This window comes from Anser brachyrhynchus, assembly GCF_964034855.1.
Source record: "Anser brachyrhynchus genome assembly, chromosome: 11".
Lineage (NCBI taxonomy): Eukaryota > Metazoa > Chordata > Aves > Anseriformes > Anatidae > Anser > Anser brachyrhynchus.
The window spans coordinates 9,180,461-9,199,739 of record NC_137706.1 but is presented as its reverse complement, the minus strand read 5'-3'; the positions used below and the strand labels follow the sequence as shown (position 1 = coordinate 9,199,739).

At 50.2% G+C, this 19,279-nt stretch overlaps 1 protein-coding gene across 1 annotated transcript in view; it reads right to left on the bottom strand.

Moving 5' to 3' along the window:
- Nucleotides 1–19,279, bottom strand: part of LOC308176131 (uncharacterized protein) — a 132,299-nt gene that overhangs the window by 33,815 nt on the left and 79,205 nt on the right. Inside the window, exon 8 of the mRNA XM_080551438.1 lies at nucleotides 2,720–2,803. Within this exon, the coding sequence (XP_080407564.1) occupies nucleotides 2,720–2,803 (84 nt within the window). The remainder of the gene's footprint in view (nucleotides 1–2,719; nucleotides 2,804–19,279) is intronic.

The window sequence follows — 19,279 nt, the reverse complement described above, 5'->3', positions numbered from 1 at the left end:
CAGCTGGCATATTCTCCACCTCTTCTGAGAGCTGCTTTCAGCAGGAAGGTGTTCCTACACCAGCAGCACATCACGTAACGATGACAGCTAAGCACATACTAGGCCTGACTGCTGTGCACACCATACACATTTCGTGACATTGTCCCAGCTGCCCAAAGCCCCGTCTGTCCATAGCCAGCTGCCAGGTGATCCCCCTCTCCCCCTACTGCTTCTCTCACCGTTTTAACCTGTAGTCACTGCATGACCAGGACTTCTGATCTCCAATCAACCTTGCCACTGGAAGCAAAACAAAGCACAAATCCCTTGCAAAAATAATGACCCAGCACTTCCAGGCATGGTGCTTTCCGGAAAGCCACAGCCAAGCCCCTGCAACAAGCTGAATTTCTAGCCTACAGGGAAGAGACGCTTGCAGCCACCCTCCACACAAACTTTGAGCATTCCCCTCTGGTCTCAGCTGCTCTGACCATGCATTTCGTTCATCTAAGAGGGAGCTGGGAACAAGACCTTGCAGCTCCAGGAACCCTGATGTTCCAGGTGAGTTCATTCACTGCCAGAATAAGAAAGCAGAGCTTCCAAGTAAGTGGCATTTGTTTTCCTCGGAAGAGCTGCTTTCAGCAGCCAATTTCAGGGAAGACTGAGAAGTGGCAATGGATTGATTTGGCTCCTGCAGAGGTGACTAATGGGAACACGATCCAACAGCAAAGGCAGAGGACTAGATGGCAGTCCCCCACAGCTGCCTTCGTAGGATGGCACTTCCCTCACACGTAACAAGGGAAACCTTCACCACACTCCCTGTGTGTGCATCTCCTAGGGTATGACACATTTGCAATGCTCTCCAAGAACCCTGAATGGGAAGCAGATGCTTGAAATGAAAGGAGGAGAGGCAGGCTGGGGAAGGAGTCAGCATTGCACTTCAGGTTCAGAAGCATCCAGTCATCTGGCAAAACTCCCTTCACTGCTGTGGACGTGAGCAGTGGGTATCGACAAGGCAGATTGCACAGAGCATCACCCAGACCACGGGCTTTTAGCACCCCGTGGAGCGTGATTGAATACAGTCTTGTCCCTCCAGAATAAAGTCAGAAATAAAGCATCGCAGCTGAAATTAGCGTGACTCAGGGTCACCCCAGAGCAGGTCTCCTCATTGCGAAGGGTAAAACAATCTAAAATTGGTCAAGTTCCTGACGTGTAAAGATGGGTCACAGGAGGAGACAAAGCAAATAGATGAACTGGCTTGTGTTTATTAGCCACCATAAAAGACTGGAGCAAGATCAAGCCATAAAACCAAGGCATCAGCACCTCTATGATCAGCATAGACCCACAAGGGTCTGTCATCTCTTACCAGTACTTACTGTGGTTTCTTTCCTGAAGGATGGGCTGATGCATGTCCCTCTGCACACACCCTGCAGGCTAAGGAGACTCACAGCATCGGACAACTTCATATCATTCAAGTGAGGCTCTGCAGCCTGCCACTGCATTTCCTCCTTCAGCAGTTTGATCATTACTACCGCACACGTAACAGTACCAGAAAGACCGTGAAGTTTGAAACAGGATTGCTATCACTTGTCATCCACCTGGATGCCCATGCCAAAAGGGCATCCTAGATCTTAGTCAAGATCAGCTCACAGGTAACACACCACAGTGGAGGCTGATTACAAGTTATAAGCTAAGTAAATTCACCACAAAAATTGCATTTTGAGTGCTGGAAGCCAACAGTTTGCGATGCTATTGGCACAGTCAGTTCAGTCTTTAGCTTATGCATCCCTTGTTGCCTTTAAGCTACCATGTCAGAGAACCTGTTATCAACACTTTCTATTAAGGCCAAGATCTCAGATCACCCCTGCCTGCGAGCAGCACCAGCACCTCAGTTATTCACGCCTTTCGTCAGCTCCCAGCTTGACTGCAGCAATATGACAGGCCTTACCTTGAAGCCTGCAGCATGCAGCAGGCTCCAGCTGAAACACCCTCTGCATTCCTGAGCACTCAGTAATCCTGTTAGCACCACCACAGCAGGCTCCTGATGGAGAGAGCCAGCAGAAAGCAGGCTCGAGGCCTTGGCCCTCATTTCCCCATAGCCTCATTGGCAGAGCTAAGGCTGCCCTCCAGGATGGAGTGCTGGCCACGGCACACTCGATCATCACAGAGCACCACTGTGCCTCACACAAGGGCTCTCATCCACACACAGCAGCCAGCCTCCTCAGTCCCCCTGTCGCACACAAGTTCTCATAAACATTTCCTGGTGCAAACAGCTGGGCATCTTAGGGCAACCTAATCTGATAGAAATACACCACGGCGTGGATGTGAAGGAATTGCCTTGGAACATGACACTCCGCTGCAGGCACTTAGTGCCTAGGAAGACACTGAAATATCCGAACCCTGGTAGATGCAGACGCATTCACTGTAATGCGTGACTCAGAGATGCTCAGCTATACACCCTGAGAGCACAGGAAGCTGTCTGCAGCCTACACGAACAGCGGAGAGCTTACATGCTCTTGGTCAGCCTGTTCATCCATCTCAAATTAGCATGGAAGTTGTTCAATTCATTTGGAACAGGACAAATATTAAAGATGTGAGCAGGAGAGGTGGGCTCTCCTGTTCAGGCAATGACTGTCGTGGCATAAAGTGACAGAATAGAGGATTGTGTTTGTGCCTCTGCTGAGATCATACAATTCCCCTATGGCTTACCTTCCTCATCTGTAAAGACAAGGATAACTCTGCTCACCTATCAATTGATAGTTGCATCCACCAAGAAGATAAAGGTCTAGTCCCACGAGGTTCTGATTCACTCTGCTGAAGGTGCTGTACTCTTTAAAAAAATAAAAAGACAAGTTAATAGGAATTCTGGTAAAGATCAATCCACCTTGTTTGGATGTGCTGGAAGAGATGACATGCAAAGAAAGGCAGCCTCAATGTCTCATCTTGCAGATTCCCAAACATCACTGTAGGCCTTCTCCTTACCTGCCTCTGCCAATTTACACCATGAGCTGGATTGCTTTATCATCTTCTCTCCAAGGCTCCTCCACATGCTCCAAGCTCATCCCAGATTACCTAAACACCAGTTGTTGCAGGCAGAGAGCCATTAGCACTGCAGTGCTGTTACTGCTGCTGCCTGGGCTGGAATTAATGCAGCTCAGACAGCACACTGAAAATATTGACTTTCCAGCTAATCAAACCAAATTCCATGAAAGCTACAACTTCAAACCTCAAAAAAAAATCCAATGATTCATAAATATTTGAAAGTGCCAGACTGATTGCATCTGGATTGCTATAGCAGAGGGGCTGAGGTCAGGATGAGAAAGAGACGAACCAGACAGCTGCTTAGACCTTGATGTCATGCATCACCAGGACTGCACAGCCCTCAGCCTCAGACGGAGGATGACAACTATATCCCAGAGCTATGGTGTAGCCCTACTAGTTTTGAAGCACCCAGCCTGCAGGCAGGATGCACCATGACAGCTGCTAGGACCACAGAGATTAGAAGCCTAAGAACAAATGTGGTTGCTCAGTTTCTGACTCTGGAACACAAAGCAGGCCAGAGGGATTTGTGAGATGCCTGCTTTCCCTCTCAAGTCCCCAGCCTCATCAGTAAGGTTAGCATGATCAAATGGGGGAAGAAATCCTGAACAAAAATGGTGACTTGGAATTGAAGTTTCCCATGAGACACCTCCCTCCTGCCACAGCCAGCTGCCATTCCCACCTCCTCCATGAATTTCCCATCGCCCAGCCAGGTGAGTCACTCAGCCCCCAGTAAGCTTCAGCTGGCCTCCTGGCAGCAGCATTAGCCTGACCTTGCCACCAGCCAAGTCCTCTCATCTTCTTGCTATCTAGCCAGCCAAGGGCAGTGTCATTTTTCCAAACAACTTTTCCAAGAACAACAAAATCCAGGCAAACATACAACATGCAGCAAGATCTATTTTTATATTTCACACCAGAGAGAAATTCCAACTTTTTACACATGGAAGAAAATTCAACAGCTGTCGAATTCCAATTTAGAGAAGACTTTTTTATCTTGTTTTCTTCTAAACTTTAGTTGAGATGCAGTCTTCGCTGCAGAAGGCAGTTTGCAAACCCATTTCAGGCTGCCCTTGTCCTCCAAGTCTCTGTAGCCACATTTGTATGCAAGAGAACACGGAGAGAACCTAACACAGAGTCCTCACTTGTGAAACCGTATATTCATCTTGAAGTCAAGAGGAGAAACAAATCTTACCCTGAAACACAACACTCTCATTAGCAACTCATGTGAGGCCAGAGTCCCAGATGAACTAGATGAGCCGCACTCCTGCGAGGGCAGTGCAGATGAGCATCAGATAAGGACTGAGACAGGCAAGCACAGAAAAAAGGTCTAGAGGCAGAAGTTAAGAATTAACTTGGGCAAAAGGGGAACTACCAACCCTGGCAGGTAAACCAGCAGTGTGCCAGAGCAGCACGTGGCGCCCCACGGCCTCTGGGGGAAGATAACAGGAGGTTTATGGAGAGAAGGGTGTTCCTAAATCAGTTCACTGTAATGGCAACCCCAACCTCCAAAATTATTTCCAACTCTTCCAAAATCACATGCGAATGCATTAAAGATTATCTGTGTGGTACTGAAGCTAAAAGCCACATTTTCAAGGTCCTTCCTAGGACATAACACTGGAGATGGAGCCCCCAGAAAGGAGCAGTTTCCATGTGCACGGCGTTGTGCTGAGCCTCATCTCCTACAACCGTGCCTCACACTACCAGGGCAGGAAGCACAAACGCTGACTGAAGTGCTCCCACGGCTTCAGCATTCAGAGCCTCTCCTCCATAATCCCTCCCTGTAATCCTGTAGGTTAACACAGCGCAGCTCCACGCAGCCGCTCCCTCGGTGGGAGATGAACAGGGCTGAAGGGGCGGTTGGGGGAGCACACACACAACACTCAAAACCTTGCTACTACTAGAAGGAAATCAAAGCAGCCATTTCCTTCTCACCACTGAAAAACTGAGGCCTTCACACAATAGTGATTCTAGATACAGGACTGGAAAACATTCATTGCGCACGAGCTTCCTGGAGCAAGCCCTGCTACTTTTCACACTGCAGTAAATATTCCCTTTACACTATTCATGCTATAGCACTGCTGGCTCCTCCCCAAGCATCTAAGAATAAAGCCTCACCCTCTATGTATTTAAATACAAGATTTTCCCACTTTAACAGAATGATCACTTGAAGCAATTTAGTGCACTAATTAAGACTCACAAAGCCCTGCATTTTATTCAGCATAGATGGCCCATACACCCGCTTAACCCTCAGTGCTGATGTCAGGAGCACGAGGCAGGGCTGCATTTCGGGTCTGGGTGTTTGCAGTGCCAGCACATGGGGTTCCTACGCCACAACCGAGCACCTGCACACCACAGTCAGCAAAGCAGCAAGCACACAGAGGCTGCTCCAACCTCCCCACCTGGGTCAGGTGTTTCTCCAGCCCAGCTGCCTGCACACACACAATTTCTTGTCATCTTCCACATCCTCGCTCCCAAGGGTGCAATTGTTTCTTCCCAGCAAACAGAAGCCAAGCTGAAACTTGGACTTCAGTTTAAGTAGAAGCCACTAAAAAGTGGTACTTTGAGCCTGCTCATGTAAATCAATGGCACACTAGAGCAGATGTACCAAATATCCCCCAAAGTGCATGTGTCAGTGTATTTCTTTCTTCAGAGATCATTAACAGCTCATGACCAAGGTCAGGAGTCAAGACTTAAGACTTCGCTGCTGATACAAGGGAAAGCCTCTGCAGTCAGACAGGGCACAACGTGCCCAGCTAATAGACTCACAGGCACTCCATTCCCAGACCTCATCCATCCCCCAGTTTATAAATGAGTTGCCATCCTAAAGCTACTCTCTAGGAAGCGCTTCCCAAGCCTTTCCCATCCTCGGAGAGCATAAACACAGATGAGAAGACCGAAACACAGCAGATTAAAATCAGCACAACTAAAATCAGCTTCAAAGCCAGAAGAGAATCAAAGCGCAAGGCCAAAATCTTCTGGAAGAACAAAGGTTTTCGCGTGGGCAGAGCGTGGCCGGCCCCCCCAGCTGCCACCAGGCAGGGCACACAGTCACCATAGAGACAACACAGGCACCGTGCTCGGTCCCGCGCCGCAGCCTCCAGCTCCTCCGAGGCTCCGGAGCAGATGGCACGCTGTGAGCGAGGGGAAGGAGGGACTGGTGAAATGCTGCATGTAAATAAGGCTGCTAAACACTCCTGTTGTGACTCCGCGGCAGCCTGGGAAGGCTATTAAGGGGCTGCTGCAGGCAAACGGTTAGCCAGCAGTAATGAGCAGGCTACGAGTGACTGATTCCATGTCAAGGTTGGGCGGTATCGATCAGAGATGTACGGCTGCAGTCCTGCCACTTCAGAAGAGATGTGAGCTGATGGATTGCCTGTAAGGCCCACGTCAGCAGAGAAAGGCATGGGAGCACAGCGTCCCCGGAGACCAGGACAGCACCGTGACTTTGGGAAGGAGCCATCCCGAGACTCAAACATCTGCCTGCTTACAGAAGCAAATGAAGGTATTCCTTTTGGTGCTGTCCTCAGGAGCGTATTTTCATCAGCAATTTCTGTCTGGGTCCACAAGCAGAGAACTGGGATAACGTTTCTCCAAAGGATGTACATTACATGACATGACCTTACATCACACTACAGCAGTCGTAACCCCACTGGGGATTCCTCCCCACTGAGGATGAAGGGAAGGTGAGCAGACACATTAGTATCGCCAGGCTTTGACACGGTAAAGGCCACACCACTGCAGCTTAGCCTGTCACATCACAATGTGGAACAATAAGCAGGTGTTTTTCCAGGGGCTTCATCTTCTGCTTACCAGAGTTGGAGGGTGTCTGGGGCTTTTTCTTCATCTGAAGAAATTCCCTCCCTTAAAATCATCTCTTGCCTTTTGGCATGGCTAGAGCAGCACAGCAGCGCCCAAGGAGAGAGGGGCAGGACCAACATTGCTTTGGATTGCGTTATCCCAGCTCAGCGTGCAGGCCTCGGGGACGAGGTGAAGGATCCGCCCAGGAGCAGTTATGGATTTCTCTGGGTCTCCTATACCACTGTGTGCTCTTCCATCCCTCCTTGACTCACACCCTCACGCAGCCTAAAAAGACTAGCAATAGTCACAGCTCAAACTCTATTTAAAGGATGCCTTGAGGACTAGAAGTTAATTTTAAAACTAACTGACCTAAGCTCTCTGCTGTACTACCTCAGGAAGAGACTGGAAGGGTGGGGGCACTGCTAATGCGTGTCTAGAGAGCATGTGTTTTACCTCCCAGCTCTTATTTCTCATTATTAATGTCAAGGTTTTTTAACAAAATTTGTCTTGGTCAATTAACTCAGACAGGGCTGCTTGTAACATTCCAAATAAAGCCAGCCACATCCTGCGCTCAGAAAGATGAGCGAGCGCGGCTCAGGAAACAAGGGAACAACAAGGGCAAGGCATGACTCACATCCACCCCGCAGCCCCAAGAGCGCCCCGGCTGGGAGCCTGCCGAGGACACCGAGGCACTGGCAGGCTCCCACTTTCCCCCGTAAGAGCTCTTTGCTCTCCAACAAATGAAGGCTAATAACTGCTTGTGACAGAGAAGATGAAAAGCCTGTTTTGAAGAATATTTGCTCAATAGATTTATCACAATAAAAGCATGCTACAAATCACAAAGCTGGTGATAGCACTACTGCAGATTAAAAATAGAAAGAGGGGTCCCCTTCTCACAGAAGTTGTTACTTGCACATCAAAATATCTCCTGCTCTGATTTTTATCCGATTCAACCAGAGTGCACTGCAATTTAAGGTAGTCAGATGTACCATGGCCATCAGGGGCCACCCAGCGCCCCTGCTTTCAGATAAGAAATGCATCGTGGAATTTGGGGACAATACACATTTTTTACTAGTTATTCATGTTCTGCAGTGGGTCACACTGTGCAGTTTCTTTTCCTTGACTGGATGGTCACTGCTGCTGAATTGGAAGATGGTGACCACTGGCACCCAAGAAGCATGCAGGCACGCTGTACAAATCCTTGACCACTGAACAAGTCTAATTCCCTCTCAAAAGGGCTTCAAGCTGGCCCCAGCTACAAACACTTTTCCTGTATCAAAGCATCCAATTGTCAGTCTAAAGTATTTCAAATCCAAGAGAAAGGATTAGTTCCAGGGAAATTCAGTCGAAAAAAGTCATTTAAAACTGCTTTGTACATCTGAAATGAAGTTTTTGAATATTATAATTTTATCTCAGCTGAAAAAACTTTACCAAATTCAGCTCAAATTTGGGGTGCTCACAGAATCTGCACTTTCACATAAATAGAAGTGGTTGTACAAATAGCCACGAAAGAGTTCTGAAAGCCATCATCTGAACTCACCCCTTTTTCTGAGCAACACATTCACAAGCACATTTTTCGCCACAGGAATTACAGCACATGTCATTTCCAACAAGAACATGCACAGGGCTCACATCTCACATTTGAAATACGGACGGAGCAGGCACAAACCAGCGGGTGCCTGCAGCAAGCACTGCCTCCAGCCTCCCCGCAGGCCTCCCTCAGCAAATTACCTGCTAATTGTGAGCCTGCCCAGGCTGCGTGGGCACAGCAGGCCTCGCTGCAGACTGTCACCTGGCCTGACAGATGCAGACAGACCAGGAGAGGGAGGACTCCAGCAAGTACCACCTCAGAGCTGTCTCACAGTGGATGCCAATGGAGAGGAAGCCCCAGGGCCTCAGTGTGGTGCAGAGCGCTTTTGGCAACGCAAAATCTGCTACAATCCCCCCACAGCCACCTATTTTCATCACAGCCCCTCACACTGGTTCACCACACACCAGCACACCTCCGCTGTGCTGGTGCCGCTGTTTGGAGCTGCTTTTCAGCCAGTAAGTTCAGTGACAAAACACGGTGGCCTCACAGCCAGCCTCGCAGGCCTCACGCCTGCCTGAGCCATCTTCATGTAGAGCACCGCCGACACCCATCCCTGCTCAAAGCACTTCAGCACAAGCTCTCTGCTGACAGGTTGCTGACCCCAGCAGTATTTCAGCTGACGAAATGAGGCCTCATTTGGCTTGGTGCTGCTCGTATCTGTGCACAGACTTCCGCGGGAGCACCGTGGCTGACTCCTGGTGCTTCCCCCTGCTACGGCGCGCCTCACCAGCACCAGCCCTCTGCGGCCAGGGCCACCTGTGGGATGCTTTCCCCCTGCCAAGAACAAATCCATTCATTCACAAATGAATCAGCAAAACACATCAGTAGAAGGGCTTCATCCCCTTATCTGCACCAGAAGCACATGAAAAACTGTCACTAACAATAAATAAATGCCAGTCTCTGACCTCAGAGCAAAGATTATTCCCTTCGTTTACAATACAAACTAGAAAGAAAAAAGCTAGAATGATTTCTACTAATTCTCACAGCCTTAACTGGTTGTTTGCCATTCGTTCAAAGATGAGGGAATCACACGGAGATGGCAGCTCAGGGGCTGTTCACCACTGCTGTGCACCCCTGGAAGGTCAGTTAAGAAACACCTGGAGAAGGCTGGGCTGTGTCCATCCAGCAGCCCAAGGCAGCAAAGCTTCACAATAACATTTCAGCAGCACATCCTGCTTCAGGCTGCCCCAGCCAGCCAGCTCATGGCAACAAACCAGCCAACACACTGCACGCAGGACTAGGGGCACAGCACCTCATCCTGCAGGACCCAGGGGCAGTGGGTGAGGGCCCACCCCGGCAGCACAGAGCATCGCTGCCTCCTGGGCGAGCGCGGGTGGCTGGGCGCTGATGTCAAGTGCTGCAGATCGGAAGCAGGATCAATACCGCACTCTCCTGCGAAACCAACTCCACGCTGAGGTCACCGGATTGACGCTGTGTAGAAGCAGAAGTAAACCTGACCCCATCGATTTTCATTTTCCAAGCAAAGGCAGGGAGTCAGGAGGAGACCAGGGGTGCCAAGACCAAAAGACTAATTTGGTGGGAGGGTTAGTAATTATTTTACATTTAATATCCATGTTCTTGATCCCACAGAGATTTAGGGTTTTTCTGGGCCCACATGCTTGAGTAAAGTTGTACCTGCATTTAAATGACTGTGGGATCTAAGCCCAAGTTGTTACTATGTACTAGGTAAGCAAATTTGCTTAATAGGATTTTTAATTTGCCATTAGCCCTTTAAAATGTATTTGTTCTCTGCTAAATAGTAATAAATTAGCCTAACAGCAGCCATTTATATATCTTTAGCATCTTGGAGGCATCTCAATATGTTTTCCCAACCACAACAGTCCAATGAGGCTAAATCAACTGACGCGGAGAGATCTCGCAGGACCCGGTTAGAAGATGGGGTCTTTACTGTAGAAAGCTAGAATTGTTCACTAACACATTGAAAAATGTATTTTTAACTCCAAGTGGGAGGGGATAGGCATAGGAACTCCACAAGAAGAGTTTAAACTGCTGATAGGAAGAAATCTTGCAGCAGATTTTTCTACCCTACCCACCTACTCCTCCCCCCCCCCCCCCCCCCCCCAGCATCACACCCTAGGAAACTGAGAAACACAGAGCCAGTCTAATCCTTGTGGTTTCAACAGCCAAGGACCAGTCCTGGAGAAACCTCTATTTCACTTTGTTCTCAATAGGGACTGCAAACAGCTTATCCTGAGGTTTGCCTGCTTCCCAGAGCTCCTGTGTAACTCTTGTTCTCTTCCCCAAACCCAGAAGGATGTTAGCCCCTGAAAAGGGGCTGAAGAGGCAACAGAGTAATCAGACAGGCATTGCAGGAGCATGGCTCTGACCATGGGGGCTTGTAACTCCTCTCTACCACATCGCAGAGCACATATCACAACCCCGTGCACTCCCCACACAGAGCAGCACTGTTCCTCCCACTGCAATTACAGGCAGGGGATAAAGAACAGCAGTGCCCAGAGAGGCAGAGGGGCTTGGCCAGTGTGACACAGGGATCCACGTTCCCTGTCCCTCAAACAACCACGTCCCACTCACATCGCTCTCCCCACTCCCTCCACCAAACCGAGCTATTCAGTTAAGTGTAGCTGGGTGGTAATGAAGCACTTGGTGGAAATAGATTTTCTGTTCCACCCGACCATGGAATGCTGGAGACAGAGGTCATTAGCTATGCATCACGAGCAGGCAGCCGTTTCCTCATTAGCAAGCCACTCGTCTACTCCATCCACCTATATTATTGGTTCAAAAGAGTGTGCCCGGCCATTATTGCCCTCACTAGAAGCTCAGCCTAATTTGCTTAGGAGAAATACAGGTTAAGAGCATGAAGAGCTCTGCAGCTAACACGGTTTTGCCAAGTCATGATTTTATGAGTTCAGGGAATTGCCTACCCTCAGGTCCTGGAGTCTTAGGCACTGCACTTAACCTGCCTTTCTGCATCAACTGAAGAAGATGGGTTGCTTCTAATCCTCATGGTTATAGGGTGAAAGAGCTGATCCTCAAAAGGCTGCCAGTCAGATAGAACAAGATTATACTTTATTTTTTCCCCCTTTAACTCTTGAGTTGCATAATTTGGAGGCCATTACCCACAAAATATTTCATAAGGCAAGCACCACAAGCAAAACAGGCACGCTGCACTCAAACACATCCAACAAAAACTACCTCCAATTTCTGATGTTTCCCTTTCAACTCACCCTCTACTTAGCAGCTGCTTGAAGGCCTTCTTAAGCTTCTGCAGAGGCTTTTCTCCCTGAGGCTGAAACAGCACACCAGAATTGCTCCCCAAAACTTCCCTGCACACACTACCTCCTCCCCATGCAGCCTCAGTGAGATTTATCACCTCTCTCAGAGCTCCAGGTGCTGTGACCCCTCGCATCAGCTTTCATCACTACCCCCATCCTTGCCAGTACCACCTGCTTGCAATTACCCCAGGGCTGAGCAAGGTTAATTAGAGGTGAGCTCCAGCACACCCTATTTTAATACCACCTGGAACTTGTCCACAAAGATAGGGATAATGGCAGCTGCCCTCATATTCAATTATTTTTGTTTAGGGCAGGACGTGATGCCTATTTCTAGGGCTGGAGACCTCAAAAACTCCAAAGCAAAACTCCAGAAGCTGCACCTGATGTGCCCATGCATGCAATGCATCTTTAAACGTAGGCACACATCCAGCTGGAGGTGGTAGGCTTAAAAGTCCTAAAGAGTCATAAAAAGACAGAAGAAGCAGCTTTGGGAGTAAGTCAGCTTGCATCATCCTGATAAAACTCCCAGCAAATTGCTTGAAGAAATTTAATTATTTACATTGATGTATGACACAGAGGAGTGGCGTTTAAGGCCTTTTTGATAGCATTGTTCCTGCAGGCTTCCCTTTGCCTCTTGTGGTAGCAGATGTCTCACTCCCTGGATAGAGGCCAATATATAATACAGACCTTGCCTATCTTACTGGAGCAGATCAGAAATTTTTCATCAAAGCCTTGCTTTCCACCAAGAAAAATCAATTTTCATTTAAATCAACACATTTCAAAAAATACTAATATCATGTAGACTGTTCAATCATCATTCAACTTTTAAAAACAAAACAAAGCATTTTGATATCCTAAAATGCCTTGTTTGAAATGGCTTTTCCCAACAAAATCATTGTTTTTGTATTTTAAAAATACTGGCAAGCTGCAAAGGCTGAAATAGAAATGGGATGTTTAATTTTGGAAGAACATATGCTTCATCAGAATTTTTAACGTTCGCTTCAGAGTCAAAGGAAAAACTGATGCCGCAGACTTTCTTGTCAAAAGGGAAGCTCACTTCTTTCCCAGTCTTAATATTTATCACTTCTGTTCAGCGCTAACAAAATGCAGAAATACTATTCACTCCCCATGTAAATGCGCTGTGCAGACTTCAGTTCAGTCGCCGCGGTGCTCCACCCCAGAGGCAGCTGCCTTTCGGCCCTCTGCAAATCCCCTATTTCATGTGTGAAGGGCTTTGGCTTCGAGCTGACAGCGGCACGGTGACAGCAGCCTCCTGCCACAACTGGCCAGAGCAGCGAGCAATAGATCACCGTTCCTGTCGCACCCGCTGTCAGTATGCGGCCGTTAGTGGGCAAAGTGATGGATCCACTGGGACCGAATTAATTGAATCCCAATCCTACAGGCGTTCTCGGGAGACAGAAGTTGGACAGAGCATTCCGTGCCTTTGGCACAGGAGCGTAGCTTTTTTTAAAGTACCTCTTTCCCAGAATATGCTTAAAAGTGATTAGCAATTGGCACATAAAAAACTGAAAGAAAGCTTCATTACTTGTTAAAATTCAGCTCTGTGGTTAGCAGAGCTCTGCTCTGCATGCAGAGCCAGGGAAAGGGGCAGCGTGGGCCACCTTCCCTCCCAGAAACAGCCCTGGGAGGAGCTGGCAAACAGTGGTCCTTCGCGCCACGTGGCCCTTTGGCCTCTCCCCTCACATCGCCTGGAAGAGAACCGATGGGTGATTAGCACCCGTCTGCACAAGCAGCACCGAGGCGTCCATCAGCCTCACACAGCCACTGAACAGCCACGGGATGGAGAAGGGGATTTCTCTGCCAGAGCAGATAAAGAAATCCATGCTTGATTCGATGTAAGCAATTCCAGCTTTCTCACCAGAGGAAGAGGCAAAGCTGTTGTTTGTGTCCCAGCCACCACCAGAGATAAAGGGCTTTTTGCAAGCAGAAAGAGCCACATGGAAAAGAGAACACATAAAATAAAGCATGCAAAAGAAATCCTCCCCTGTTCCCTTCTGACAGGGAGCTGGCGTGACCCCGTGGGCCATGCGGATGCTAAGTTGTTTCAGGACAGAGGGTGCAACACCCCAGGCTCCGTTGCTCCTATCCCAAACGGGTGCATTTGTAATGCACCTTTTGGCCCCACAGAATGGGGCGGCTCCTGCAGCAAGGCAGGTGTGCACGATGTCAGTGAGGCTGTGGGGCTGCCCCAGGCAGCAGGAGGGTTTGCTCACGGTTTAAAGCTGCTCCTAAAGCCAGCCAGGTATGTAGTCAGGCGGACAGCAGGCACAACCACAGAGTCTCATGAGGGCGTTGCGTGCACAACCGGTCATCACACCCCAGTAGCAGGCAGGAAGGGACTGACAGCGTTTGTCCCACGCGGCATTTGCTCCTCTGAGATAAGGAATATCAGCCTCGTTCCAGTCCCTTACCCAATTTTCCCAAGTGCCCATCCCACCGAGATCTGGGTGCATCTGTCTCTTCTGAAAGGGGACAGCCTCCCTCGGAGCACCACGAGCCCCCAGCAGCCGCAGACCGGGTGCAGCGAGGCAGGAGCTTTGTGCTCAGCAGCTGACGGCACCCAGCAGCCCGCAGGCAGACCTTCAGAGCACGGGGACTCGCACGGCTTGGCAGCAGTGGGGGTCCCCCAAACACACGTACATTAGGCATGCTCCCGGGGGACTCGCAGCTTCTGAGTCATTTCACAGCCTTCAAACGTGGGTTTTGTGCACTGGATAATAAAGAGATGGGGAAAGAAGCCTTGAAAACGTTGGGTTTTTCATCTTTGGGTGAGGTGGCATGGGAAGGGGTGGGGATCGTGAGACTCGGTGGTGGAGCAATTTATGAGGCCCACAAGCTTCCCTGGAAGGAGGCAAGGCAGTCCTAGAGAGATCAATCGCAATTTTATCTACCCTTTTCAAGTTTTCATTTCTTTTTATCCCGTACTGCCAGATAAAATCTCGGCCTCAAACATGGGTAAGGAGATAGAGCTTTATTATATTATTCCAAAAACATTAGATGCTGTAGGCTTCGCCCTTTTATGAGTTCACTTTGCTGGCACTCCCCTCTCTGCCCCCCCAAATCTCTTTCCTTTAATATTTTTTTTCTCTCCCAATCGGAACAACAGGCACAAAACTAATTATGTGATATTTCAGATCCATGTTGTGTTAATGGCACCAGATCGCGTGTGACATTTCCGACTTGTTAGACTATTATTCTCGCTTATTGTTATCTCTGCTGCTCTGAATACAGGCTCAGGGCTTTATATCCCCCCATGCACCAGGCTCCCACCCCCTTCTTCCCTCTCTTGTTCTCATTTATCAGCCTGGGAGGATCTGTGGAATATTAAACTGGGCCACGCCGGATTGCTCTGCTCATTGTGGGCACAGGTGGAAGGAAAGGTAGAAATGGGGGAGCAGAGAAAGGCAGGGAAAACAAAAGCCAACAAGGATTTGTGGGGAAGAGCCACCCTAGCAAGACATCCCTCAGGTGTCCTTCCAGAGATGTCCCGCATTCTCACCTGGCTCGTATTCCCCAGGGACGGACGGGACGCCATGAAGGACCCTTCTGATGCAGTTCCATCTTCCAAACGCCTTGCTGGAAAGGACAAAATCACTGCTTGTGCTTAGACCTATGGGACTGGCCTTAGCTGCTGCCCCTTTAGGTAGTTCATGGTCCCTGAGAGCCAGAGCAATATGTGATCATTTTAGATAGTTTTAGTTGCTCCTTCACCTGCCTGAAGAGCTCTGATATCCCTGCACTGCTGAAGGTATTGGCCCAAGCGCTGCCATCATTTTGTTTCACTTCCTGAATGATTGTGCTCCTGGGTCTCTTTAGTCATACAAATATAGCAGCTGATTTGTCTCCGCACAGCACTCAGCGAGACGGAGGGTGCCAAGCGCCTCCCGTTGATGCAGGCAGTGGCCGTGCAACCACTCCAGCACAGAGACTACAGGGAGAAGGCTAAGAGGGTCCTCCTGTCTCCGCTCCTGCGTGCTGAGGCTTCCCAGCCTGCCATAAATCACGCTTCCCTCTCCATCCACATTCCCCCACTCTCTCCCAGTCTCTCCCCCGTTCCTGCTCCCTGCCGCCACAACCCTGTGCTGTCAGCGAGCAGCGCTCCAGAGGACGCCCGCCTGCCTGGCTCCAGACAGTGGGTCTCTGAAACTCCTGACAGTGGGTCTCTGAAACTCCTTTTACTCTGCTAAAGCATCTCAGAGAGGTCTGTAGTGGTAGCTAGCAGAGGACCAAGGTGCTGGCTTCAGGCACTGTGGTCCTCCAAGATGGTTAACTGCTGACATGCTCCCTGGCCTATGCTAGCCAGCACTCTCCTGGACACGGTTCAGGGGATGGCGTGAGCCAGGGGCTCAACAGTAAACTGCACAGGAGAGGCCAAAATTTAGTTGTATCGGCACGAGCCACACCACATCACTGCCCCTCAGGACCAGAGAATGGATGCTGGCTTGTCATATTTACTAGAGCAGATACAACCTTGGTAAAAATGAGCTTTACAGAGGAGTCCTTGCCAGGAATATAATCTCCAGTTTTGTCCCCGTAGGGCTCAACCCAGTACGAGTGCTCAGCCAGGCACTGAACCCTCCACGCCAAGGTGCCAGGAGGAAGATGCAATATCAAAACCCAAATGTTCAGGGTAGATTGCCTTCTGTAACCAAGCCTCTGCCTTGGTTTATGTGTCGTCTAACTGTGATGCCATCAGGAGGGATGGAAGTCTCACCAGCTGAATTTTGGGAGCCCTTATGATGGAAATCTGGGAGGCTGCAGATGCAGGCAGGGCTCTGAGAGTTCCCAGACAGGCCTGGGTTGTCTGTGTGAGTCTGTGGGTTGTCGGTTATTTAACAGACACACAAACAGGCCTGAAATAAACTTCAGCTGGGAACAGGCTGCTTCGAGGAGCATCTGCAGGATCTGCTGCAGGGAACAGCTTGACAGGAGCTGCTCCTGGGAACGGTGCTGTGCTGCGGCGTGCTCGCGGGGCCCTGGGAAAGCCAGGCCAGCATGTGGGGTTTCTCTGGAACAATTCCTGCTTGGGGACACTCTGGCTGCCCTTCTGGTCTGTAACCCACCGAACTGCTAGCTCTGAGCAGCTCCAGGCTCAGACCCCATTTCTGTGGGCCCTTCTTTTTTGAAGAGATGGACTCAAAGGCTTTCTTACCAAGGAAAAAGGGCACGGTGGCTTCACTGCATCCACAGCCCTTTTGCAGGGGGTCTGACTGCTTTAGCCCCACGCACTGTCAGCCCCCCCGTTCGCAAGCAGCTCCTGCCCAAGCACGTACCTGTTCCCTGCCTACCCCCAGCCCACGCTGCGCGTTCCCCGGCCCCATGTCACCGCTCTTCCCTGGATCAGCAGCAGCAGCTGCAGCACAATATGCTCCACAACTCGTTAGGGGGGAAGGGAGGAGGATATAAATAAATAAAATAAAATATGTCTGGCTTAATCCTTTTATCACTATACTTCTTTCAGTCGTTTACCGAGATAATAATCGCCCAGGCGCTGCAGGAAGCAAGCACAGAAATCCAGTGGCAGCACCCTGTGCTCTCATCTGCTGTCACTTGGGTGGGAGGCCAGAAAAAAAAGTCTGAGAGAGGGCCAGGCCGGCGAGGTGAGCAAGGCTGGGACCAGAAGGACTCAGAGGAGGGGAGAGAAACGGGGAGGGGGGAAGATCCAGAAGCAAACAAAGCTATAGAAGAGAAACGCAGAGAGAGGACGCAAGATAAAATGGCACAGCAGTAACAAGGAAGGAGGGGGGAGATGATATGACAAAAATCAAGGCGAATACACACACCAGGAAGTTTAAGGTTTGGCAGCAGAATGGTGCTTTCCTTGCAGATGAGATCAGTGAGAACCAGAGGTGACACTGCTGGCCTGGAAGACCTGCCCGGGTCTCCAGGCTGCTCTGCCCCGGGGTGCAGGAAAATCTGGAGCAATTTGGATTCCCTGCCATGTCCCCAGCAGACACAGCGCTCCCCTGGGTGTGACCAGGCGTCCTCGTGGCCGCCAGGGTCTCTGCTACATTTGGCAAGGAAGTGGGGTGAGAGCAAGGGAGCCCGGCAGGCTCCTCCTGGGGAAAAGTGGGCTTTGAGCTGCTGCTGGCCGCACGCCACCCAGCACGACGGCAGACAGAGCTCAGCGTGCGCGCTCCTCTCATCACATGTTGGCTCAAATGCTCCCACGTAAAATGGCAGCTGTCTCTTCAAGCAAACAGATGTCTCCATAGCTTTAAAGGGCAGCGGACCAAGGTCATCTTTTCCCAAGACTCAGCCGCCTCCTTCTTTCCCTTTCAGGCTTGCTAATGCCATACATCAGTCCTCTAGCCCTTCGACACATCTCTTCCAGGCACACCGGTTCATGGAAGTGCAGAACCAAACCCAACCCCACTATTTCCAGGCTCTCCCATCCCAGAGAGCCCCTTGCCAGATCCCAAGGGCAGCCACCGCAGAGCCCCCACGCTCGGGGCTCCTGCCTGCCTGGCACGCCGAGCCCCTTCCCCGCTCCGCAGCACCCAGCACAGGTCCTTGCCTTCATCCAGGAAATATCGAGTGCCCCTGGGCATGATTTTTAATTTCCTGCAACACAGAGATCTACAGCGAGATGCCAGGAAAGCAACCTTCCTGCTATTCGACTCAGTTTTATTTGACAAGGCTCAGGGAGCTGTGCCCATGGCAAAGCTGCCTCGGGAAGACACCCTCCAAGGGGAAAATCTTCCCAGCAGGGCCAGGCTGAGATTTTGCAGACAGTCCTTGCTGATCTCAGTGGGTTTTTAGTCTGTTCCCTTCCTTCAAGCCCCTTCAAAGAGCCCAGCCAACTGCAGGCCTTTGGTAGAGCCTAGATGGTGCATCCTGTGCGCGTTTACGTGTATCAAGAGTGCTGTCGAAGTAAAAAATGCCCGTGCTTCATTCTGCCTGTCCCCGCAGGGGGAAGCAGTGCCTTGGGAGTGAGACAGGGGAAAACAGAGCTATTTAATTCAATGTTTTCCTATACGGGACTCTTGTCAGTGCCAAGAACATGCCATGGAGCCAAACAACAATTGAAAAAGGAGCAAAAAGCAAATCCCCTGAGAGCAGCTTTCCTGCTCCTGACAAGGACATTGAGTTGATTGCCAAATGTCATCTGTTCCTCAGCCCTCGGGTCCCCTGGGCTGCACCCCTGATTTTGCTCCCTAGCTCAGCGAGGAGGCCGTAGTGATGAGTTTGAGGAGCAAGCTGCAGGGGAAGGCTGCTGCAGCTGGAGCTCTCCCTGCCCAGCACGCTGCCTGCCCTGGCTCCAGGTGCGATGCCAGGAGAGACACAGCCATGCAGCGCTTCCCCCGCGCACCTCCAGGGGACCCTCATAAAACCTGACCTCCGTGCTGTAAACCTGGGGCTGATGCTGAGTAAGTCATTTCCTCCGGGTGATTTAGCAGGGGCTGTTGACGGAGCTGCAGTTTGTCTGGATTAGAAGAAGGATTCATCAGGCAGCAGCATGGCCCACCTGCCTGGCTCCTCTCATTGCCATCGCCACGGCCATTCCCTTCTTGCTGTCCCAGCAGTCCTGGCCCTTTTCTCCCCAAACAGCCTCGAGCTTTTAGGAAGGGGAGAAGTCAAGCAGGGAGAGAGGTGTTGGGCT